Below are 20,447 nucleotides of genomic sequence, written 5' to 3'. Positions count from 1 at the left end.
GGCTGGTGAGCACTTGAAATGTGGCTTGTGCAGCTGATGGCCTTAAATTTTCATTTCATCTTGATTACTCAAATTTCAATAGTCACATGTGGCTTGTGGCTACTGTATCAGACAGCGCTGGTCTGGGCAATTTTTCTCAGCTCTGTCAGAAGTGGTTCAGGGCTGCTTTCCAAAAAGTTCTCAGAAACAGAGGGGCATTCGCTGCTTTGCCCAAGCAAGGATCTACAGAAAATCTTGAGGATAAATTACCTGCCTTTTCCTTAGGGTCGGAGACTACATATTCTTCAAATGTACTTAGTTGGTCTTTCCAACATTCTCCAACCTCTAGATCTCCTGACTTCCTCCTAAGTTACATTGTGAGGACAATCAAGTCAGAACAGACAAACCCAGGAACAACTGCTCTAGACAGTGGTTGTGTGAGCACCAGCAGAGAGTTGTTCAAAATGCATATTCCTGGGCCCCGCCTCTACTGGGTCTGATACACTGGGCCTGGAGGGGAGGCCCTGGAATTCATGCTTCAATCAAGCAGCCAATGATTCTGATACAGGTGGTCTAGCTTTGAGAAGCTCCACTTCAGAGTCTGAATTACATACATATCTCCTGGCCTCTTAAATAATTATAGCATATAAATCTTTTGAGAACAGCACAAACTGGGCTGGAAGCCAGGCAGTCATCACTCTGTGCTAACTGCGCCCTTGTATGACATTAGGCAACATGCTTAGTCACCAAGGCCTCATTTTTTCCACCTGAAACATGGGGGTAAAGATGCCTGCTCTTTGTCCTCCAAGACGAAGGAGCACACAGCTGTGAAAGCATCGGAGAGGATGATGAGGTTCATAACACAACATACACATATCCTACAACTCAGAGACACATTTTGCGTCCAGCAGCCAATAGGCTTTACACTAAAAAAAAAAAAAAAATCCAAATTTTTAACTTATTTGGGAACCTGGAAGACCTGAGAGCATAGAGCTCAGATGAGTTTGGCAGCCTGATGCGAGTAAGAACAGTGCTCTGGGGTCACATGCAGAGGTTTCAATCCCTGCTTTAAAAAGCTGGGTGACTTTGGGCAAGTGCTTCAACCTCTCTGGGCTTCAGTTTCTTCTACTGTGAACTGAGAATGTTAAGAGTCTCTCTCTTTCAAAGAGTTTTGATGATGTAACGGAGTGAATATTTATCAAGCGCTTGGAACAATGTTTGGCACATGGAGAGTTCTGCATCACTCAGTTGAATAAATAAACATTCCTGCAAGCGGCAACAACCAGCTGGAACCCGGCGGCGGCGGTCCCTCCAGAGGGGGCTGACGTGCATAAGGCTGCCACAGTTTCCACTGGGACAGACACATTTGACTCTGGTATCCCTACTGGAAGGGACAGACATGTGTCTCCCTCCTGGTGTCCCATCCACAAAAGGCAGAGACACTCAATGCTCCTTCAAGCAGCATTTCTCAATCTATCTGGAGCGAAGGACCAGTTTTCATATTTCAGCCCAGTGTGGCCTGCTTTGTGACCCACCTGAGCAGGACTGACACCCAGCACACGCCACAGACAACTCACCCAGCGGTCTCTCACACCCTGACCGGTCCACACCTGAACCAGTAGAGACAAGCCCACTGAACATGCACTTGGATGTTGCAATAATGTCAAACTGCTCCCAGAGTGCGTAAACACTGTTAAAATCAGTACTTATCTCAGGGTGCACTGTGGACAGACCCGCTCCTCAGATGACACTTTGCATAGAGTCATCTTGCAGAATGCTGACATTGTCTGCGTGTGTACACAAAACAGCTGGACAATCTGGTTGACAAGAGCAGGCAATGGATTGTCTGTCTTGTGTGTCTCTCACCACTTCTGTCCTTCTCAGCCTGCTTGCTTGCTCCTTATCTATCCTCATTTCTTTCATCTTTATCCACACACTAAAACCAGCTCCCTAATGAGATACTGGAGCTCACAACCACCCACCCCTTCTCTTCAATGTCGCTTTGGCTGAGAGGCGCTCTCCTGCCCCCTGTGACCACATCCATAAACTCATCCCCAAGTCACTCTCCAGCTGCCCAGGACCAACGACTGACTGACATGGCTGAGCATAGCATCAGTCCCTTTGTCCCAAGAAGGAACGCACCCCACCGTATGGTCCCACTCATCCTCCAGAACCCCTGTGGGCTCAGGCTGAAGCTCGACCCCAGCCCAGACACCATTTTCCACTTGGCTCCTCCCCCCGTCCTACTCTTTCTCTCACTCCTCTTCCTTGGCAGCATGTTCTCAACACATCACAGGCACCCTAACCCCGTCTCAGGCTCCGCTTAGAAGGAATCCAATCAAAGGAGCCATCGGGGGGTTCACCTTTCTTGATAACCTGGTGGAGGAGGGCATGTGGTGGGTACGATGCAAAAGTCCTGAGGACCAGCAGTCAGAGGACGCCGAGAACATTCTCAGGGTACCAGGAGACCAGAACCTACCTGTTGCGTTAGACAGCGCCAGCGACTCCATGGAGCCCCGCGGGGTCTGCTCAGTGGGCGTCATGTCCTCAGTGTACTTCAGCGAGCTGATGGGGTGCCGGGTCCGACACTGCTGAGCGGACATGCCCCCTTCCTCCTCCTCCTCTTCCTCGTACTTGGGGACCGGGATGCTGCCCCGGGTTTCGCTGAAGCTCTGGCTGGACATGTCGCTGTAGCTCTCCTGGGACCGCAGCCTGCCCGGGTAGTAGTCCTCCCGGCACTCCTTGATGAAGCTGCCACCGTGGCCCTTCATGGCCAGCGACGAGCTCCTTTTTGGGTTGCCGAAGTGCTTGGCCCACACGTCGGGCTGGGCTCCAGCCCCCTGCCCGCCGGGGCTGTAGGAAGTTCTGATGTTGCACTGGCTGAGGAGCTGCAAGGGGCTCTGTGGCTGGCTCTGCTCCAGCTTGTTCCCGTAGTGGTATGGCTCGTCCCGGCTCCTCCAGATGGGGTCCCGGTTGAGGCTGGGCGTCTGGCTGGACAGGCTGAGCAGGTCCATCTGCAGCGACAGGGGGTCCACGTCGGCCGACAGCCGGTTGGAGCTCACCTGCAGCTGGCTGTGCTGGTTGAGCAGCGGCTCCTCCGTCTTGCCCTTGTTCTTGCCGATCTTGGCGCTGCGCCGGGACTCTTTGGCCCGGGCGTTCTGGAAGGCGGAGTCGGAGGAGTCTGAGCCGTTGGGGTCCTCGCCGGCGCTGCAGGCGCGTGAGCAGAAGATCTGGCCTTGTCTGGGTAGGAAGGGCCGCCCCAGTAGCGACTTCTTGCAATGAGCGCAGCAGAAACAAGCCTCGGTGGCGTGCCAGTGCTGGCCGTCGTAGGTCATCTGGCCTTGGTCAATTCCTGGGGAAAGAAGGGACACGAAGAGGGTGACGAGCTGCTCAGAGCATTGCAACACGATGTGAAACATACAGCACCCTGGTTCGACTCAGGGTTCTAGATGCTGCAGAATAAAATGTCAATAGGTCGACTATAAGGCTCCCGTGTAAACAGTATTCGTGTCTTATTATGACAATCACCGTGTTTTACCAGTCAGGTCCTCTTTAACTCACATGCCCTGAGGGCAGAGAAACCAGATCAAAGTGTCCTGTCCATGAATTCTTCTGCCCAAGGCACGTTCCTCCAGATAAACAGCAATAATGATACTAAGGTGTGAGAATCACTGCTTTAAACACTTTGCATATATGTGAACTCACTTAACCTCTCAACTGCAGGAGGCAGATCTCTAATACTAAGTCCACTTTTCAGATGAGAACACAGAGGCACAGGAGATTAAATAACTGCTCAGTGTAGAAGAGCTAGCAATCACAGACGAGATCTGTACCCAGCACGTCTGGCTCCTAACCAGGACCTTGATAATCGTCTCTTTCAGTCTACTTCATGGTCCTGTCCACCCTCACAGCTATCCTTGACCGTTGTCCATCCTCACCTGCTGTATTTTCTTCACAGCACGAATACTGCTTGACAACGAGCCACTACATATGCGCATCTATTAATTACTAAAAGTGAAGTTGGATGATGAAGTTTCTGGGGTGTCTCCATGAACATGGCCTGGGGCTCATGCCCCGGGGCCTCTTCACATGTGAAATGGACAAGTGAACTGAATCCCTTCACTAGCGTATGACACTCTAAGGGGTCATCAGTTTAGCAGCTCAGTGGAAAGGAAAAAAGTGGATTTCAGCTCATGGTAAGGAAAAACTTGGACCTGGTTTGTCAAAGACATCTTAGCACGAGCATGCATACCCCCGTGTAACTTCCTCCTTGTGCCAAAGTTTATGTAATCTTGTTACATCTGCTTCCGGGAATCTCCCATAGCCCTGGCTGTTCTGTCGTCGTCCGCTTACAGGACTTAACCCCGTGGTGGGACACCATCTTCCTGCCACCCTTGGGCCATGAGCTTTGGGCAGGGCTAGAGCCACAGCTGGACTGGCACTGCTCAGTAAAAACACCACATCTCCTCCCAGCCCAAGAATTGGTTTAAGGTTGTGCACGTGACCTGCGCCAGGTCAGTGAGAGAGGCACCTGGGTCTGTTGCTAAGGTAACCACAGGGAGGCCTTCTGACAGCAGTTACTAAACAGGCAGAATGGGAGCCGGAAGTGGTGGGGGCCCCTTCCCCCACCCCCACGGGAGTGCAGACCCAGCAGGGACTGTGGGATTGGAGGGGACCTTGGCAAGACTCCTCATAGCGCATGATAAATGTCTTCCCTGAGAGCCAGTATGGATGGGAACTGTCACCTGTGGTGGCTGACGGTCCTGAGTCTGAACTTTCCAGGAATAACCTTTAAAGACTTGTCTCGAGAGGGTATGAATAAGAAACAGGGAAAAGGAGGAGGGCAAGAACAAAAGGCCAACAGGACAGCAGCCTCTCCGGCCCTCTCTGTGTCCGCCTCACTATCTTTATGTCCCTGGTCCAGAGAGAGAGGAGAGTAAGGTCTGTTCTTCTCCTAGGAGCTCCTCCCCAAACTAAGGGGGTCTCTGCTTATTTAGGTGTCAGGCTATAGGGACTGGAAGGGGATATTTAGAGGGACAGGAGAAGCCACAAGGGCACCCCAAGGTGAGTGAGACACTCAATCAACCTCCTGTCACAGCGCCACCTCCCCAGGAGGAGTGAGAACTGGCAGGGATGGGGCTAGAGACAGCAGGCCCAGAGCTGGGGCACCACACACACAATGGAATGTTACTCAGCAACAGAAAGGAGCAAAACTGGGTCATTTGTAGAGACATGGATGGACCCAGAGGCTGTCAATCAGAGTGAAGTGAGTCACAGAAAGAAAAACATATCATATATAAACATATATATGTAGAATCTGAAAAAAACTGATATGGACAATCTTATTTGCAAAGCAGAAACTGAGACACAGATGCAGACAGCAAATGCATGGACACCAAGTGGGAAAGGGGGTGGGATAAACTGGGAGATTGGGATTGACATATACACACTATATTGATACTATGTATAAGACAGGTAATAAGACCCTACTGTGTAGCACAGGGAACTCTACTCAATGCTCTGTGGTGACCTAAATGGGAAGGAAATCCTCCCAAAGAGGAGATATATATATATATATATTCACACACACATACATATATATAGATGTACGGCTGATTCACTTTCTGTTTAGTAGAAACTAACACAATATTGTAAAGCAACTATATACTCCAATAAAAATTTAAAACAAAGCAAAATCCCCACAAAAACGCTTCCCTCATCAGGTTGTTGGAGGGAGTAGAGGCAGGCAGAACCCTCTAGTACTTAAGAGTGAGGCCTCAGGACTCAGACAAATACAGGTTCAAACCACAGCTCCACACCATGCCAGCAGGTTATAAAGACCCTGAAACCCATCAGCTTAGTACAGACGCTAAAGGACTGTGTGACCCTAGGCAAGTGGCTTCACGTCTCTGGGCCTGCATCTCCTCCACTAAACACTAAAACAGGGATGATAACAGTACTTACTTCCTGGGGCTGCTGTGAGAACTGAGTTAAGATGCAGTCAGTGCCTAGACTCTGCTAACTCTTGGTCTTCTTGTGTGTTCACGAGGTCTCAACACCTGTCTCTCTCTGCCCTCAAGCCTGCTACCTGGATGCTGTCCAAGAAAGAGTTGAGGCTGGCTAGGTCCTCATTTCCTCCGCCCCATCCTCCTCGTCCCCTGGAGCTGACACCCGGCTGCCTGGGATCCTCGCTGTGAGCTCCAACTCAGCACGGCCTCCCCAGCAGCTACAGCCTCACCGCTGCCTGTCGGAGGTGTGGGAAGTCCGGTTCCTACGGCCTGTGCATCACCAGCTGCCTCTCTGTGCTCCTGCAAGGGAACACGCTCAGACGCAGCAGTGCGGGCCCAGTTCTGGGGGTGGGGGCCCCGCACAAGGCTGGGTCGCTGGGGGGAGAGTGGAGGATGAGGCGTGTTCCAAAGCAGCCCAGCCGGCACAGGAACGTGGTCCCTGATAAACATCAACGATGTCAGATGGTGCTCTGAACTGCTCCTGAACTCTAAACATCTGGAAAAGGGCTCGGCCGTTCCACATCTAAGCGTTCCCTTTTTATTCCCTCTCTAAGCCCTTTAAGTACTTCTCTGAGGGTGTATATGTCTACTGCTGCTACAGCCTCAGTCTGTTTATTGGACTGTTTACTCTGCTGTGTGCAGGCAAAAGGACCGTTGCCCTGGCAACAGCTGCCTGATGCAGGGTCCGCGCTGAGCGGCTGTATAAATAGGGAATATTTGGATAATATGGTCAGAGCAGAGCACCCAGACACTGTGGTATGTATGATACACAGAAAGCACCCTTTCTCTGCTGCAGGAAAAGTATGTTTTACAGAAAAGTGGATTTAAGGGAAAAAAATAAATCAGGGACAACATTTTAACTACAGCAGTGATAATACTGCAGGCTACAGTGATCCCCCTTTCTGATAAAGCATGGATGTCTTTTTATGGATTTTGGAGGGAAGGAGAAGGGAATGGCAATCAAAGCTAAAGAGGACAGAAACCGAAGAAAACAGAGGGAAAACAGAGGTGTGCATGCCATGGTGACAGACGTATTTTCTCTCTTCCAAGCTGCTGGGCAAAAATTTCAAGTGGCAGTTTCTGGAGAGGCTTTTCAGTCTCAATGAAAAGGGACAGAAGAAACAGAAATATGGACAAGCAGGGGGGTGGCTGCTGAACGGAAGGTGTCTGTATGTTCTGCCCCTCTCAACCAAGCAGGCATCTCCCTGTGAGCCACGGTGAGCGTGCTGGGTCAGCACCTCACACTACCTCTCCTGACCGAGTCCCACCCCCAACCCCTTGTCCAGATCAAGACCCTCCTTTCCTTGTTGTTCAGTCGCTCAGTCATGTCTGACTCTTTGGACTCGTGGACTACAGCCCACCAGGCTTGCCTGTCCTTCACCATCTCTTGGAGTTTGCTCAAACTCATGTCCACTGAGTCGACGATGCCATCCAACCATCTCATCCTCTATTGCCCCTTTCTCTTCCTGCCCTTAGTCCTTCCCAGCATCAGGCTCTTTTCCTTTCCTAGCTCTCAGAATAAAGGAAGTGTGTCTGTTTAACCGCTTTGACTTGTGAGAAACAGAAGCTGGTGGGTACCCAGTTGAGTCATCTGACTGTGAGAGGCAAAGATTTCAAGGGTTGGGGAGAGGGGGTTTTTCGTGACAGCCCAGCTCCCAGATGGGAACGCTGCTGGACTCAGGTCAGCATAGCACTGCTCATCCTTGAGCCTGGCAGGGACGTCAGCTCAGAAGGGCTCCATGGAGGTGGCTCTGAGCCCATGGGATGGATCCTCCAATGACAGATGACCCCTGAGGATAGAGTAGGTGCCTCAAAACTGTGATTTTTATCAGCACCCAAGCCCTTAAAATTATGAACTAACTTTTCATCTGACTGCATCACTTCTGATAAACCAGGGAGACAAAGCCACCTCTTTTTGTTCCCGATAAAATCTTTTAAGTGAGGTAAAACTGGCTCCCAGACTGATGATCTCCACACCTCCCCACTATAGGTAAGGAGTTGGCAGCCTCCAGGCAGATTTCTTGGAACTGCACAAGCCACAGGAAGATCAGGCTGCTGGTCTCAGAGACATTCATCCACTGCCAACTTCTCTTCTCTTTTTAAAGGGCAGCTCATTCTCAAGGTGCCAGAATAGGCGAGCTGAGTGAAGACGCTCCAGATGCTGCATGATCAGGAACAGTGTTGAAGGGCTGAACGAATCTGTTACTTGAAAAGGGAAAATGATTTTCACCATCTCAAATCTGCCACTTATTTGAGGCGTTTATAGCTTCGGAGTTATTTGAGGCTCTCTCGCTTTGTTTTTTGGCTGGGCTGGCTTTTGCTGATTTCTTTCAGGACATGCATGCCAGTTGCCACTTGGTTTCTTTGACTATCTTTTCCCACCAAGAGGACCGTTCTATTTCCTCCTTCTGCTGATCCCTGAGGTTTTCCGAGGAGGCCGTGGAAGACATCTGTTTATATTTTCCCCTCCTCTGAGACCTCTCCTCCTCTGCTTGGCAGTAAGACTGTCCTTCACGTAGCCCCACCTGGGGGTGGGTCTATAACTCAGGCAGACCAACAGGAACCCCGTATTCATTTCTTTACAGGGTTGGAACAGATGACCTAATGGCAGGCTATAGCATTTCTATTTGGAGGACCTGACTTGGATACTGGAAAAGTCATGATTCCATCCTCTTTAGAGAACAGTGCTAAAGCTGGTATGTATTACTGTGGGGGTCATTGTGATACCTTGTGAAGGCACCTTGTTTCCAAATGATGCCAACAGAAGGCAAGCTGAGACACAGAGGGGAAAAAAAAAAAACAAAAAACCAGATTCTCTTCAATCCCTTGATCCATCCTTACCTGAAACCAATCTCCTCCTTGGCTTCTCCAGTACTATGAACCAAGACATTTACATTTTCACTTAAGGGAGCATCAGTTGGACTGCCATTGCTTGCAACCAAAGGGACTCTAACTATACCAGACACAAAGGCGATCAGCCAGAGCAGGACCGAGACGAGCACGCAGCGCGGCCTCACCTATGTGCTGGGCGCAAGTGTCGCAGTACTCCGCATACAAGGACTCAAAGCAGTGGCAGCAGTAGGGCCTCCCCTCCTTCATGATGTAGCGCTGGCCGCCCAGCACCGTCTCGCACTCGAAGCAGCAGAAGTGCTTCATGTGCCAGTGTCGCCCCTCGGCTTCTGTGCACTCGTCTGCAAAGATGATCTGCAGGTGGAGAGGCCGAGAGGTCAGTGGGGAGGAAAGAGCCGTGAGAACACAGCGAAAAGGAGGAAAGCTGCGAGGGCCCCGAGCTAGGAGGGCAGGAAAACTGGCCCCGCCCACAAATGATCAGACAGAAGCAGATATGTATATATTTACTCTATACCTGTATCAGTTTCCACATGTGGATCTTCCTAAAGCACATTTAAACAGTTTCTGACCTGGCCAGTAATTAATTTAACCACAGTGTACTCAGACAAAGAATAGTCTACTGAAAAGAATATCAGGCAGGACTAACAGCTGACAGCTCATGGACATTTTGGCCATTATCTGTTCAATTTGGGTTATATATGGTATTTTTTAAAATGAGAAATGTCATATAAACACCTGGGATCCTGGTTTCTCTTTTGAAAACAGAGTATTTGGCAACGTGTGCTATACATTCCTGCATGGCGACAATAAAAGGGGTTGTTGCTTTCAGATGAGTGATGAGTTCTCCACTTTGTCATATTTTTCACCACTTGCTGTTACCTTAAAATGAGTCACCTTTATTTACGGTAACCGCCTAGCCCTCAGAGGTACTTGTGTTTTGACCCCTGAGATAGACTTGTTTTCAATTTCAAAGCACAGATTTAAGAACTTACTACAAACTGCAGTAATCAAGGCAGAAAAATCTCAGACATTTATGGCCAAATGATGATTGACAAGGGTGACAAGGACATTCAATGGAGAAAAGAACAGTCTTTTCAATAAACCTGCCTGGTACACCTGAATAGCTGCATGCAAAAGAATAAACTGAACCCCTACCTCACACCACATATAAAAATTAACTCAAAAGGGATCAAAGACCTAAATGTAAAAGCAAAAATATTATAAAATGTCTAGAAGAAAAGTAAAGATGTAAATTTTCAAAAACTCAGTTTTCAATTAGGCAATGGTTTCTTAGCTATGATGCTAAAAGCACAGCAACAAACAAAACAATGGAAGCTGGGTTTCATTGAAATAAAAACTTTCATGCTTCAAAGGACATCATTAAGAAAGTGAAAATATAACTACAGGATGGGAGAAAATACTTACAAATCACATATCTAAGCAACTAGACTCCAAAATATATAAACAAGTTTCACAAGGACACAATAAAAAAAAAAAAAATCACCCAAATGAAAAAATATGCAAAAGATTTGACGAGATATTACTCCCCAAAAGATATGCAAATAGCCAACAAACACACGGAAAAAAAGATAAACATTATAAGCCATTAAGAAAAATCCAATCAAAACCACCATGTGATGCTATTTCATACCCACTAAGGTGACTACAGGGCTTCCCTGGTGGCTCAGAGAGTAAAGAATCTGCTGCAATGTGAGAAACTGGGTTTGATCCCTGGGTTGGGAAGATCTTCTGGAGGAGGGCATGGAAATCCACTCCAGTATTCTTGCCTGGAGAATCCCATGGACAGAGGAGCCTGGTGGGCTACAATCCATGAAGTCCCAAAGAGTCAGACACGACTGAACTACTAGGCACAGCATAGTACAAGGTGACTATAATTTAAAAGACAGACAGTAAGTAATAACTACTGAGGAGAATGTGAGAAATTGGAATTTTCATTCGTTGATAGCTGCAAATGTAAAATGGTGTAGCTGCTCTGGAAGACACTTCAGATCCCCTCAAAAAGTTAAACATAGAACTACCATATGGCCCAGCAATTCCACTCCTGGATATAAATTCAAGAGGACAGAAAATATATGCCCGCAAAAAAACCTGTATATGAATGTCCACAGTAACTTTGTTTAAAACAATCAAAAAGTGGAAACTTAAATGCCCATCAATTAATAAATGGCTAATCAAAATGTGACATATATAGTTGCCTATTATTCAGTCATAAAAAGGAAAGTACTGATACATGCTGTAACTCGGGTTAACCACAAAAACATCATGCTAAGTGAATGAAGCCATACATGGAAGGTCATATGTTGCATTAATCCACTTACACAAAATGTCCAGAATATGCAAATTCATGGAGAGACTAGATGAATGGCTGCCAGGGCTGGGGGGGAGGGGAGAAAGGGGAGTGACTGCTGATGCATCTGGGGTTTCTTTTTAGATGATAAAAATGATCTGGAATTAGGCAGTAGCAATGGCTGTCCAACTTTGTGAATATACTAAAAACCACTGAATTGCACACCTTCAAAGGGTAAATCCTATGCTGTATGAATTAGACTTCAATAAGGACAAATTTCAAAGTGCTTTAATCATCTGACTTCATTTCCCATTAGATAAAGTATTACGAGCACTCACTTCCAGATGGGGGAACTGAGGCAGGTAGGGAAAGGTGCTGCCTACAATCACAAACTTGGACCAACTACCTGCTCAGAGCGTCTCTTATGAACATCAGCAGTAGCATGAGAATCCGTATTAGTTAAGACTGATAGATTTCCTCCTAGAAGAGTGAGTCTCTGATGGGCAGTTTGTAAGGAAGAAATGCCACATACAGGTGGCCTCTGGGTGACAAAGTGGAGTGTTGTTTAGAGGGTCCCACATAGCCTTACAGGGTCAACAAAGAACCAAAAGTATATTTTGCATAGGAAGAACCCCCTGCCCAAGACCTTTCCCCACACTATTCCTGTAAAAGCAGTCAAGCTTAGAACATTTTCCTTTCTGCTCCCAACTTTTATACTAACCCAGGTTTTCTACCTTTCAGCTCCCAGACCACACCTGGGTGTACTTCCACTGGGAGGAAAGATGAGGTATGAACCCCTTCGGCCCAGCCTGCTCTCTGACCCGGGTGAGTGTATGGGGCAGAAGAATCCTAATGGAGCAGCCATCTGCCCCGGAATCCTCACCAGGACTTTGGTAGATTATGGGACAATCACATCATGCTACTCTTTTCTTCTCTTCTCACCTAAATCTGCTCCATCGAATCTCAGGACACCCAAAATTTTAAGATATTCAGAAATGACACATTATTACTCATGATGATTGCTCCCTTAGATTTGGGCTGAAATCGAAAGCTCCATAACAATACCTCCCCCTCACCTTTTTTTAAGAGTTCTGAAATGACCTAGTGCCCTAGAGCAGCCTATGAAACTATCAAATTCAGTAAAGCAGGTCAGAGTCCTGGACATTCTAGCAACCAGGGATGGGGCTAGACCCGCTCTCAAAAGAGTTAATAGGAGAGGCTGGAGTGGCCTATGGTTTTCCTCCACGCAGGAAACACACGGCAACGTGCTGGCTATGGTGAAACCCAGGGTGACATCGGGGCTGCGGGCCCCACGGAGCGGAGCCAGCTCTGACCTCGTCGCAGGCTGCGCAGCGCGGCTTCAGGCACTCTGCGTGGTGCCTGCCACAGTAGATCTTCCCATCCTGGTAAAAGTAGATCAAATCCACCAGGAGCTCGTTGCAGACAGTGCAGATAAAGCAGGGTGGGTGCCAGCTGACACCGTGGCCAGCGCGTGATGCAAACACAGCGATGTCCCCGCCATTGATCTGGCCTCCACACTGTGAAGTGAACAGAAACAGGTCAGTACGAGGAACAGCAGCCCCCAGCTCTCAGCGCCATGCAGAAAAGATGCACGACCACCAGCGCCATTAGCTTGTTACTGAGCACTTACTTTCAAATGAGTTACTGTGCTACCTGCTTCACACGTGGCAGGGGGGGTTTTCTTGCCCCCCCACCCCCTCCATCCCTTCCTAGGCCTACAAGTAAGACGAAGATCATTGTCACTGAGAAAATAAAGAATCACAGACGTGGGAGAGAAAGGCAAGGTCTGTCAGCGCGGTGACACAGAAGAGCTCTGCTGACAGGAAGCAAACAGCGGAGGTCTCATTATCTCTGAGACATTGTAAACTCCCTGCCGGAGGCCTGGCCTCGTTGAACACCTGCAGCAAGATGCTATGTGGTGTTGGGGAGCAAGAAGGAAGCCTGCAGGACCTGGGGAGCTGGTGGGGCCTACACTTAGGGTGGTAGGGGAGTGGGTTCATAAAACCATGCCCACCTTTTACCATTCATGTTTCTCTAGAAGCCTCTAAGGCGGCATGCTTCTGGCCTGCTTCCTCTGACATGTTTATACACAGTCCCCAATGAAAAGGTTCTGGTCCTAAGGCCAGACTATGGCAAGGACTTCTTTTTTCTCCCTTTCCTATCTTCTCACTCATTTCCAAAGTTCCTTCCCCTGCCCAGAAAGGAGCAAGGCAAAATCCATGATAACCCATGCTTACAGTTGGGCTCAAGATAAAATGAATAGAGTCTGAAGGTCTTGGAGGGAACAATAAAGTGTGAGGCAACAGGTCTGGGGGAGGCTCTCTGCTGATCAAGGCATTGGCCTGAGAATCCAGCCCCACCTGAGAGGCTGACTCTGGGGGCGACATCTGAAGAGCAGAATGGCCACCCCTAGACCTTTCCCACACACTGCCATCAAAAGCGCTGAGATGCTTCACAGAAAATGAAGTCCAGGTCTCATGGAGTAGTCTCTGGGAGCTCATTTATGCAAGTGACCAGACATAAGAAAGACATTACATTACAGAAAGTGATACCCCAGCCTTGTGTGGTAACATTAGCAGAACTGAGGTATGTGTATTGTTAGAAGATAAACCAGGGGGCACATTGAAGCTTTCCAGTTTATTTGCTCCAACACTGATAAGAATTGGGTAGCAAGCATCAAACCAAAGGTGGCTGGGAGTACTCCAAGGACAGAAACCCGGGGGAGAGTTTTATAGAGAAGTCATGGAAGTAAAGGCAAGGAAAGTATTTCAGTGACTACAGAGAGTTAAGTGGTCCCCTTATTTGGAAAGCCTGGCTGGCTGCTTATAATTGGTTATTCTTCAGTGTCATTTTCTCAGATTCTGGTACCCTGACTGGTTCAGGTTTTGGTCTGCTGATACAGGCTACCAAGGCAATAGAGCCATCCCAGTCTAATGGCCTCCTTGTTTAATTACCGTAACAATACAGAATCCCATTTCACCCTCACCATGATTCTATGACCTAGGTATTCGATACCCCCATTTTGGAGATGACAAAACTGTTAGGAAAAGTAATAGGGTCAAGGTCACCTGGCAGAATCATGTGTCAAACTTACATCTTTCTGTCTCAATGCTGTCATCACTATTCTATATCACTTTCGACATCTGCCTACGAAATGCCCAGCTTCCCTTTTGCCTCAGGGGAGCCCTCCTGGGCTGGTCAAGGAGAACCACCCAAGAGTGGCAGAGGCTCTGAATGGAGCACAAGGAACCTCACATCCTAACCTCTGACCACCTGCATCTCAGGGGTGGGTGCCAAGGATGAAGACCCCATTGTCAACTCTGGTGCTTTTGCTCCCCTGTTAAGTAACATCTCCATTTCATCCACTGAGCCTTCCAAACTTCTCTCTCTGAAATCCCTCCCAAAAAGGGCCCCCAAATAAATGGCATCCCCTCTGCTCAGGTAGTATGTTGCCTTTTCTTCACCAGTTCAGGTCATGTATCCTCTTTCAATCTACGCCTGAATGGGTCCCTAAAGTGCTTAAGGAGCTAGAGGGGGCCACTCTTTGAGCAGCAGGGCTAAGAAAAGTGCTCAATATATGACCATTAACCCCAGAAGGCTTTTGGAGGTCAAGAGGTCAGGGAGGGTGAACCCAGGCAGGCCTGATTCCCACCCTCTTTTCTTAAAAATCCTTCTCCACCAAGCCCGGAGCACTCTACAGGAGACTAGAAGAAAAAACAAATCCAAACTCTCAACTGTGAGGTCCTAGAAAAGAATGTGGGAGGCCCTAGAAAGAATGCGGAGGTCCATGCACTTTGCTAAAGAATCTTCAGACCCAAGGAGATGACCATCTATCACCTCTTTAAAGGGCACTGGTCCTGGGATGATCCTGGGAAAGAGGGTGGCCACGGTCCAGGAAAACTCCACTTTCTAAAGCACTCCTTTTAAAAATATAATTCCATCATGTCCTTTCTCTGCTCAAATCCCTCCAGTGGCCCTCTCTCTCCTTCAAGTGGCTGACACAGCCCTCCATGAAACTGGACTGGACCAGTGCAGTCTCTTCCTTTGCCCCTCCTGCCCTGCCACACGGGCCAACCTGCCACTCCTGGACCATAAGAGAAACGCTCCCGCCACAGCGTCTGTGAACGTGCTGTTCCCTCACAGCCCCGTTTCCCTGCCATCACATGACTCACTCCCTCAGTTCCCGACTGTCTCTGTGGAGCCTTCCCAGCCACTTCACTGAAAGCTGCAGCCACCTCACACTCCCAGCATTAACTCTTTTCCCCACTGCATTTTCTTCTCTTATTTATTGACATTATTGTCTGACTTCTCTCCTAGGACAGAACTCCTTCCAAGGGCAAGACCAAGCTTTCCAACCATTTGCTCACAGCTGTATCTCCCAGGCCTACCAAGTAGGCTCTCAAGAAAATAACTGCTGAATGAATGAATCAGGGAAGGGATGCCTGAGTGGCCCCCCGGGCACGCCCCAGACCATGCGCTTACCTGTTCACAGATGGCTCCCGTCATGGTGACCGGGAAGGGCCTCACATTGCCGCGGCCCAGGTTTTCACGTTTCCTCTGGTTGCTGAAGAGCTTCAGCTCCCTTTTCTCTTCCTCATCCAGGGAGTTGCAGTAGCGAACCTGGACAGACACACAGGAAGGGTGGGGGTGGGGGTGGTGGTCATCTTTTGCCCCTGAGGATTCCTGAAGCCTTGGCCTCAGACTTTTTTCTTATTAAACACACGTGCACTAGGTTTCACTGTCCTGGCGGGCACTTGAATACCATCAGGCTTGGGGCTATTTAGGTGAGTATCGACCCGAGATTGTTGACCATCAAAAGAGCTTCCTAGAGGCTCAAAACTCAGGAACACAAGTCTCAGACAGGCTAATGCTCACTGTCCCTCTCTGCTCACCACACTGAGAGCCACGTCACTGGGAGAGCTTTGCTGCTAGTCAACATCTGGGACTTTCTTCTTCTACAAAGTGATGTGGATCTTCAAATTGATCACCATACTCTCACTCTCAGATGGTAAAGCATCTACCTGCAATGTAGGAGACCTGGGTTTGATCCCTGGGTTGGGAAGATCCCCTGGAGAAGGAAATGGCAACCCACTCCAGTACCCCTGCCTGGAAAATCCCATGGACGGAGGAGCCTCGTAGGCTACAGTCCACAGCGTCGCAAAGAGTCTGACAGGACTGAGCAACTTCACTTTCACTTTCACTCTCACCTCCATGGGCCCAAGGAAATGATCCCTGACACCAAAGGATGGCCCCAGGCCAACGAGCCAGAATTGCGGTCAACACGCTCATGGCGTCTGTTTCCCGAAATGAGATGAGAACCAAGGTGTGAGCCTGAGAATTTGGTTCAGAGCTCTCTATTCTCTCAGGAAGTACTTGCGTGTTTCTCTGTGTGTAGGAGGGAGAGGGCTGCTCATTGGGCTTTCGTTAACAACTTGCATAAGAGATTTTCCTTCTCGTTCAACACAGAAACTCACAAAAACTAAGGTAGGGACATTAAAGATATTCAAATCTGCTATTTCCCATTCTCTTTTATTTATGCACACCTTGGGAATTTTGCTGTAATCTTGAACTACTATTTACTTAATAATGTTTTAAAAAGTAACTCATTTTTTTTTTACTTGAATACATTTACTTGGAAAGAAAGTATATTATGACTATAAATAGAAAAGCAATATTGTGAAAAAATAGGGCAGTCATAAAACTAAATACAAGAGTGAAAACAAAACCATACTGTTGGCTTCTAGCTGGTTACTTTTGCTTGTAGGAGATTCTAAAACGGAGGTTCTCAATGCTGTTACTTAAAGATGGAGATTAGTAGGAGTTGGAGAGGTGTGAGACACCTGCCCACCCAAACTAAAAGTTCCCCCATGACTACTCAGCCACAAGGAATGAAATACAGTTAAAAAAGGGAGAGAGTCTCATTATGTGGTTCAGTATTATTTACTGCCATGTCCTTGTCCCACCCAAAGTCATCGATCTAGACATTTTGGGACACATGGATCTAACCACACCCTCTGTCTTACTTCAGAATAATCTGGACATCAAGAAAGTTAACTGAATTGCCTGGATGCTTTGTCCTATAGATGGTCAAAGGGCAACCTTTGAACTAGGACTAGTTTGAAAACCACTGCAGTTGTATACATCAAAACTGTCTAACCTGTATGAAAAAGGGCATGATCAAATATTTACTTTAGAATCACCCTTTGTCCTTTAAAAGGCCATGTCGAATGGACAAATCTGTCCATTGGGTCACATGTAAGCAATTTTCACCAGTAGGAAGAAAAACTTTGAAGGGTCTATTTTCATGAAATCACAATCAACCAGAAACAGAAATAACAATGAAAAAACAGAGAGGAGTAGGTAAGAGGAGACCACTTTCCTCTATCAAGTAAAAAAAAAAAAGAAAATTTGAAAAAAAGAGTCTTCATGTGGAGAATGTACTGCCATGATCTGAATAACCCAAAGAATATGATGACACCACTGACAGTTTATGGACATGCTTTGAAACATAGGCACACCCCTCCTGCTTGTAAAAACCGGCATTTTCACTTTCAAATTAGTTACCTGGGCATCAGGTTACAATGCTTGCTTTCCTCTTTAAAGGAGAAAGCATTATTTAAATCTGTTTTATGAAGTCTGAAATAAAGAACAGGAAGGGGAATTATGACTCCCTTTCTAGGGAGTTGCTTCAGTTTTTAAGCTTTTGCTCTGCTTATTTAATTTTTTTTATTTTATTTTTTATTTTTATTTTTACTTTTTTAATTAATTTTTGAGGCTCCTGGTTTATTCCTTTTATTCAAATGTGGGAAGATAAAGACTAAAAAACCACACACTTATTTCCTCAGGGACTGAGCTCGTGGGTGGGGGCAGCTGGTAAAAAGCTGGGTCCAGCTCTCTAGAGGAGTTTTAAATTTCTCCTTTTACCTTGAAATTATGGCTTTCTTTAAAACACAATTAGAGTTACGTAGACAACTGGATTCTATAGGATCACTACTTTTAAAAACCAGATACATGAACATTAATTTCTAGTTTGCAAAGCTAAACCTCCCAAGCATGATAACCTTTTAAAAACACAAATTTCCTTTTAGGATCAATTTGACTTCAAAGATGATAAATGTCTGCTTAGAGTGCCCTTGTCTGGGTTTAGGAAAAAAAAAAAAAACAAACAATCTGCAAGTCGTATTTTCAGGAGTAAAAAGGATAACCTTGGCAAGCTGGATTGGAAATAACAAAAACACAGATGTTCACAGCTGCAAATCTGGACATGTAACTTCTACAGCAGTGTAACGTGGAAAACCTACACACTCATTCACTAAGAAAAGATGCTGAAAACTCTAAGAGAGTCACAAAGTTTGTGCTGGGCTTAAACTGCCCAGGGCATCTCTTTCATCTAACATGCTCAGGCAACTGGCATCGCACACTCTTCAACTAAGAAAACCTGGACTTGAACTTGTAAAGTTTAGTGCTCTCTGCCCCCAGTAGTTAGTATAGTGCCAGGCACAGAGGCAAATCAACCCCATAAGATTCTGCTTTTCAGTAACCCTTTCCAGAAGGCGTCTGACAGCTTCTTTTACCTCTAACTAAGGAAACCAAAACCTAAAATAAATTGCCCAAGTTTTTCCTTGGGGATCTCACTGACTGCAGCATTCTGATGACGAAAAAGTTAACAACTCGCTGAAAGTTCTAAGGCTTCTTTTTTTTTTTAGTTCTAAGGCTTCTGAAAGCCCCTCTAGCCCCCTTACCTCATTGTCATGCGGTGGCAGCTGGTGTAATAGTTGCTTGATTCGAAGTTTCTCTCCAGGACTGTTGACATAGGGGACTTTCTCTTCTGGGAGACAGCTGTAGTACTGGTGAACCTGAAGGATGGGAAAGCACATGGGTAACTCACCCATTCTTCAAACCACCTGCCCCTTCCCACATCCTGGGGAGATGGTTCCCACAGCAAGACGCAATCTGCTTCCCACTGTCTCCACCCTTCGTGAAACTCCACAGCCTAGGAGTTTCTTGCTGCAAGCAGACACATTTATCCTTGAAGAAAGAGCCCCGCGAATCTCCCATGTCTTGGGGCTTTTCCTCTCTCTGTAAGGAAGAAACAAAGCCAGCTAACTTTCCTAGAAAAAGAGATTTCGGCAAACATGCTGATGACCCCAGGGGCCAGGGCTTTCTCAGCAGGCTCCCCTGAGAGCTGACTTTACCATTTTCTCTCTGTGTCTCCGACATGTAACCTGCCCTCCCAGCCAAAAGGATGTGTCAGTGCCTGTCTTGGCGCTGGAGTCTTTGGCACTTGGAGGACTCTTGGGTCCCTCAGCCTCCACCTACACTAAAAGCCCTCTAGGTTTTGAGCTTTTCCTGAGGACAGGCCAGAAAATCAGGTCTGTTAAAAAGTCACTGAATTCAGGATACAGAATGTGTAATTAAAGATCATCATCAATGTGTTTTTTTTTGGGGGGGGGGGGGCTACATCTTAGAATGCTCCCGTTTACAGCTGTTAGGACATATTCTTTCAGTCTCTGAGACTCATTCAACCCTAACGACGACTTGGGAAAGCACTAAACATCTAATTTTGCCTGAGAAAAGAAAACAGACATTCTACCATCCAGTTGCATGCAAGCTAGGGGAAAAAACTGGCCAAAACAGAAGGTATGCTTTATATAGGAGAGATTAAAAAAAAGTTCCCACAAGCTCAGATGATATCATGGAAAATACTTTTCAACTATCTCTAAGCATTATGACCAGCTCTTGTGAAACAAGGCATTCATTCAACAAAACGGAGAAGACAGAAGACATAGGGCCCTAAATTCACTGTATTCATTATGCTCCTCAACCATGGTCACAGTCCCTGGAGTTTAAGGAGCCTTGGATATGACTACATGTTTTGGGAATGCTGGGGTGAAGAGTTGTGAAAGCTCTGTCTACTTTGATCTCCAGAAATGAAATCATAAGTGTTAGAAGAGAGAGGAAGAAGGCTTTATGATGACAAAGCCTTAAACAAAATGTGAAAGCCATCCTTATTTTTGTAACAAATGATCGTAACCACTCACCATCATGTGCACATCATCCTCTTAATCAAATCCCAAAGGCAAACATAAACAGACTTCTTGTCCTAGACTAGCTGACTTTTGAAACCCAGGGCCTTGCAACCCCTCCCTGTAGACACTGGTAGGGAGCCAGGGCCTGGAATTCAGGTTTTGAAGGCAGCCCACAGGTTACCAGCACTCTCCTCCGAGAAGACACAAGAGCTCAGATCATGAGTTAGTTTGGGATTAGAAGCTGGCGATGAG

At 47.1% G+C, this 20,447-nt stretch overlaps 1 protein-coding gene across 3 annotated transcripts in view; it reads right to left on the bottom strand.

Annotated features, from left to right (window-relative positions):
- Positions 1–20,447, bottom strand: part of LOC122424777 (prickle-like protein 2) — a 175,270-nt gene that overhangs the window by 42,467 nt on the left and 112,356 nt on the right. For all 3 annotated transcript variants that reach the window (XM_043442960.1, XM_043442961.1, XM_043442959.1), the window contains exons 3-7: positions 18,909–19,022; positions 15,649–15,786; positions 12,480–12,683; positions 9,005–9,191; positions 2,459–3,331 (exon numbers count right to left, since the gene is read on the bottom strand). In XM_043442960.1, the coding sequence (XP_043298895.1) occupies positions 2,459–3,331; positions 9,005–9,191; positions 12,480–12,683; positions 15,649–15,786; positions 18,909–19,022 (1,516 nt within the window). The remainder of the gene's footprint in view (positions 1–2,458; positions 3,332–9,004; positions 9,192–12,479; positions 12,684–15,648; positions 15,787–18,908; positions 19,023–20,447) is intronic.

This window comes from Cervus canadensis, chromosome 22, assembly GCF_019320065.1.
Source record: "Cervus canadensis isolate Bull #8, Minnesota chromosome 22, ASM1932006v1, whole genome shotgun sequence".
NCBI classification, from domain to species: Eukaryota; Metazoa; Chordata; class Mammalia; order Artiodactyla; family Cervidae; genus Cervus; species Cervus canadensis.
This window is presented reverse-complemented; position numbering and strand designations above follow the sequence as displayed.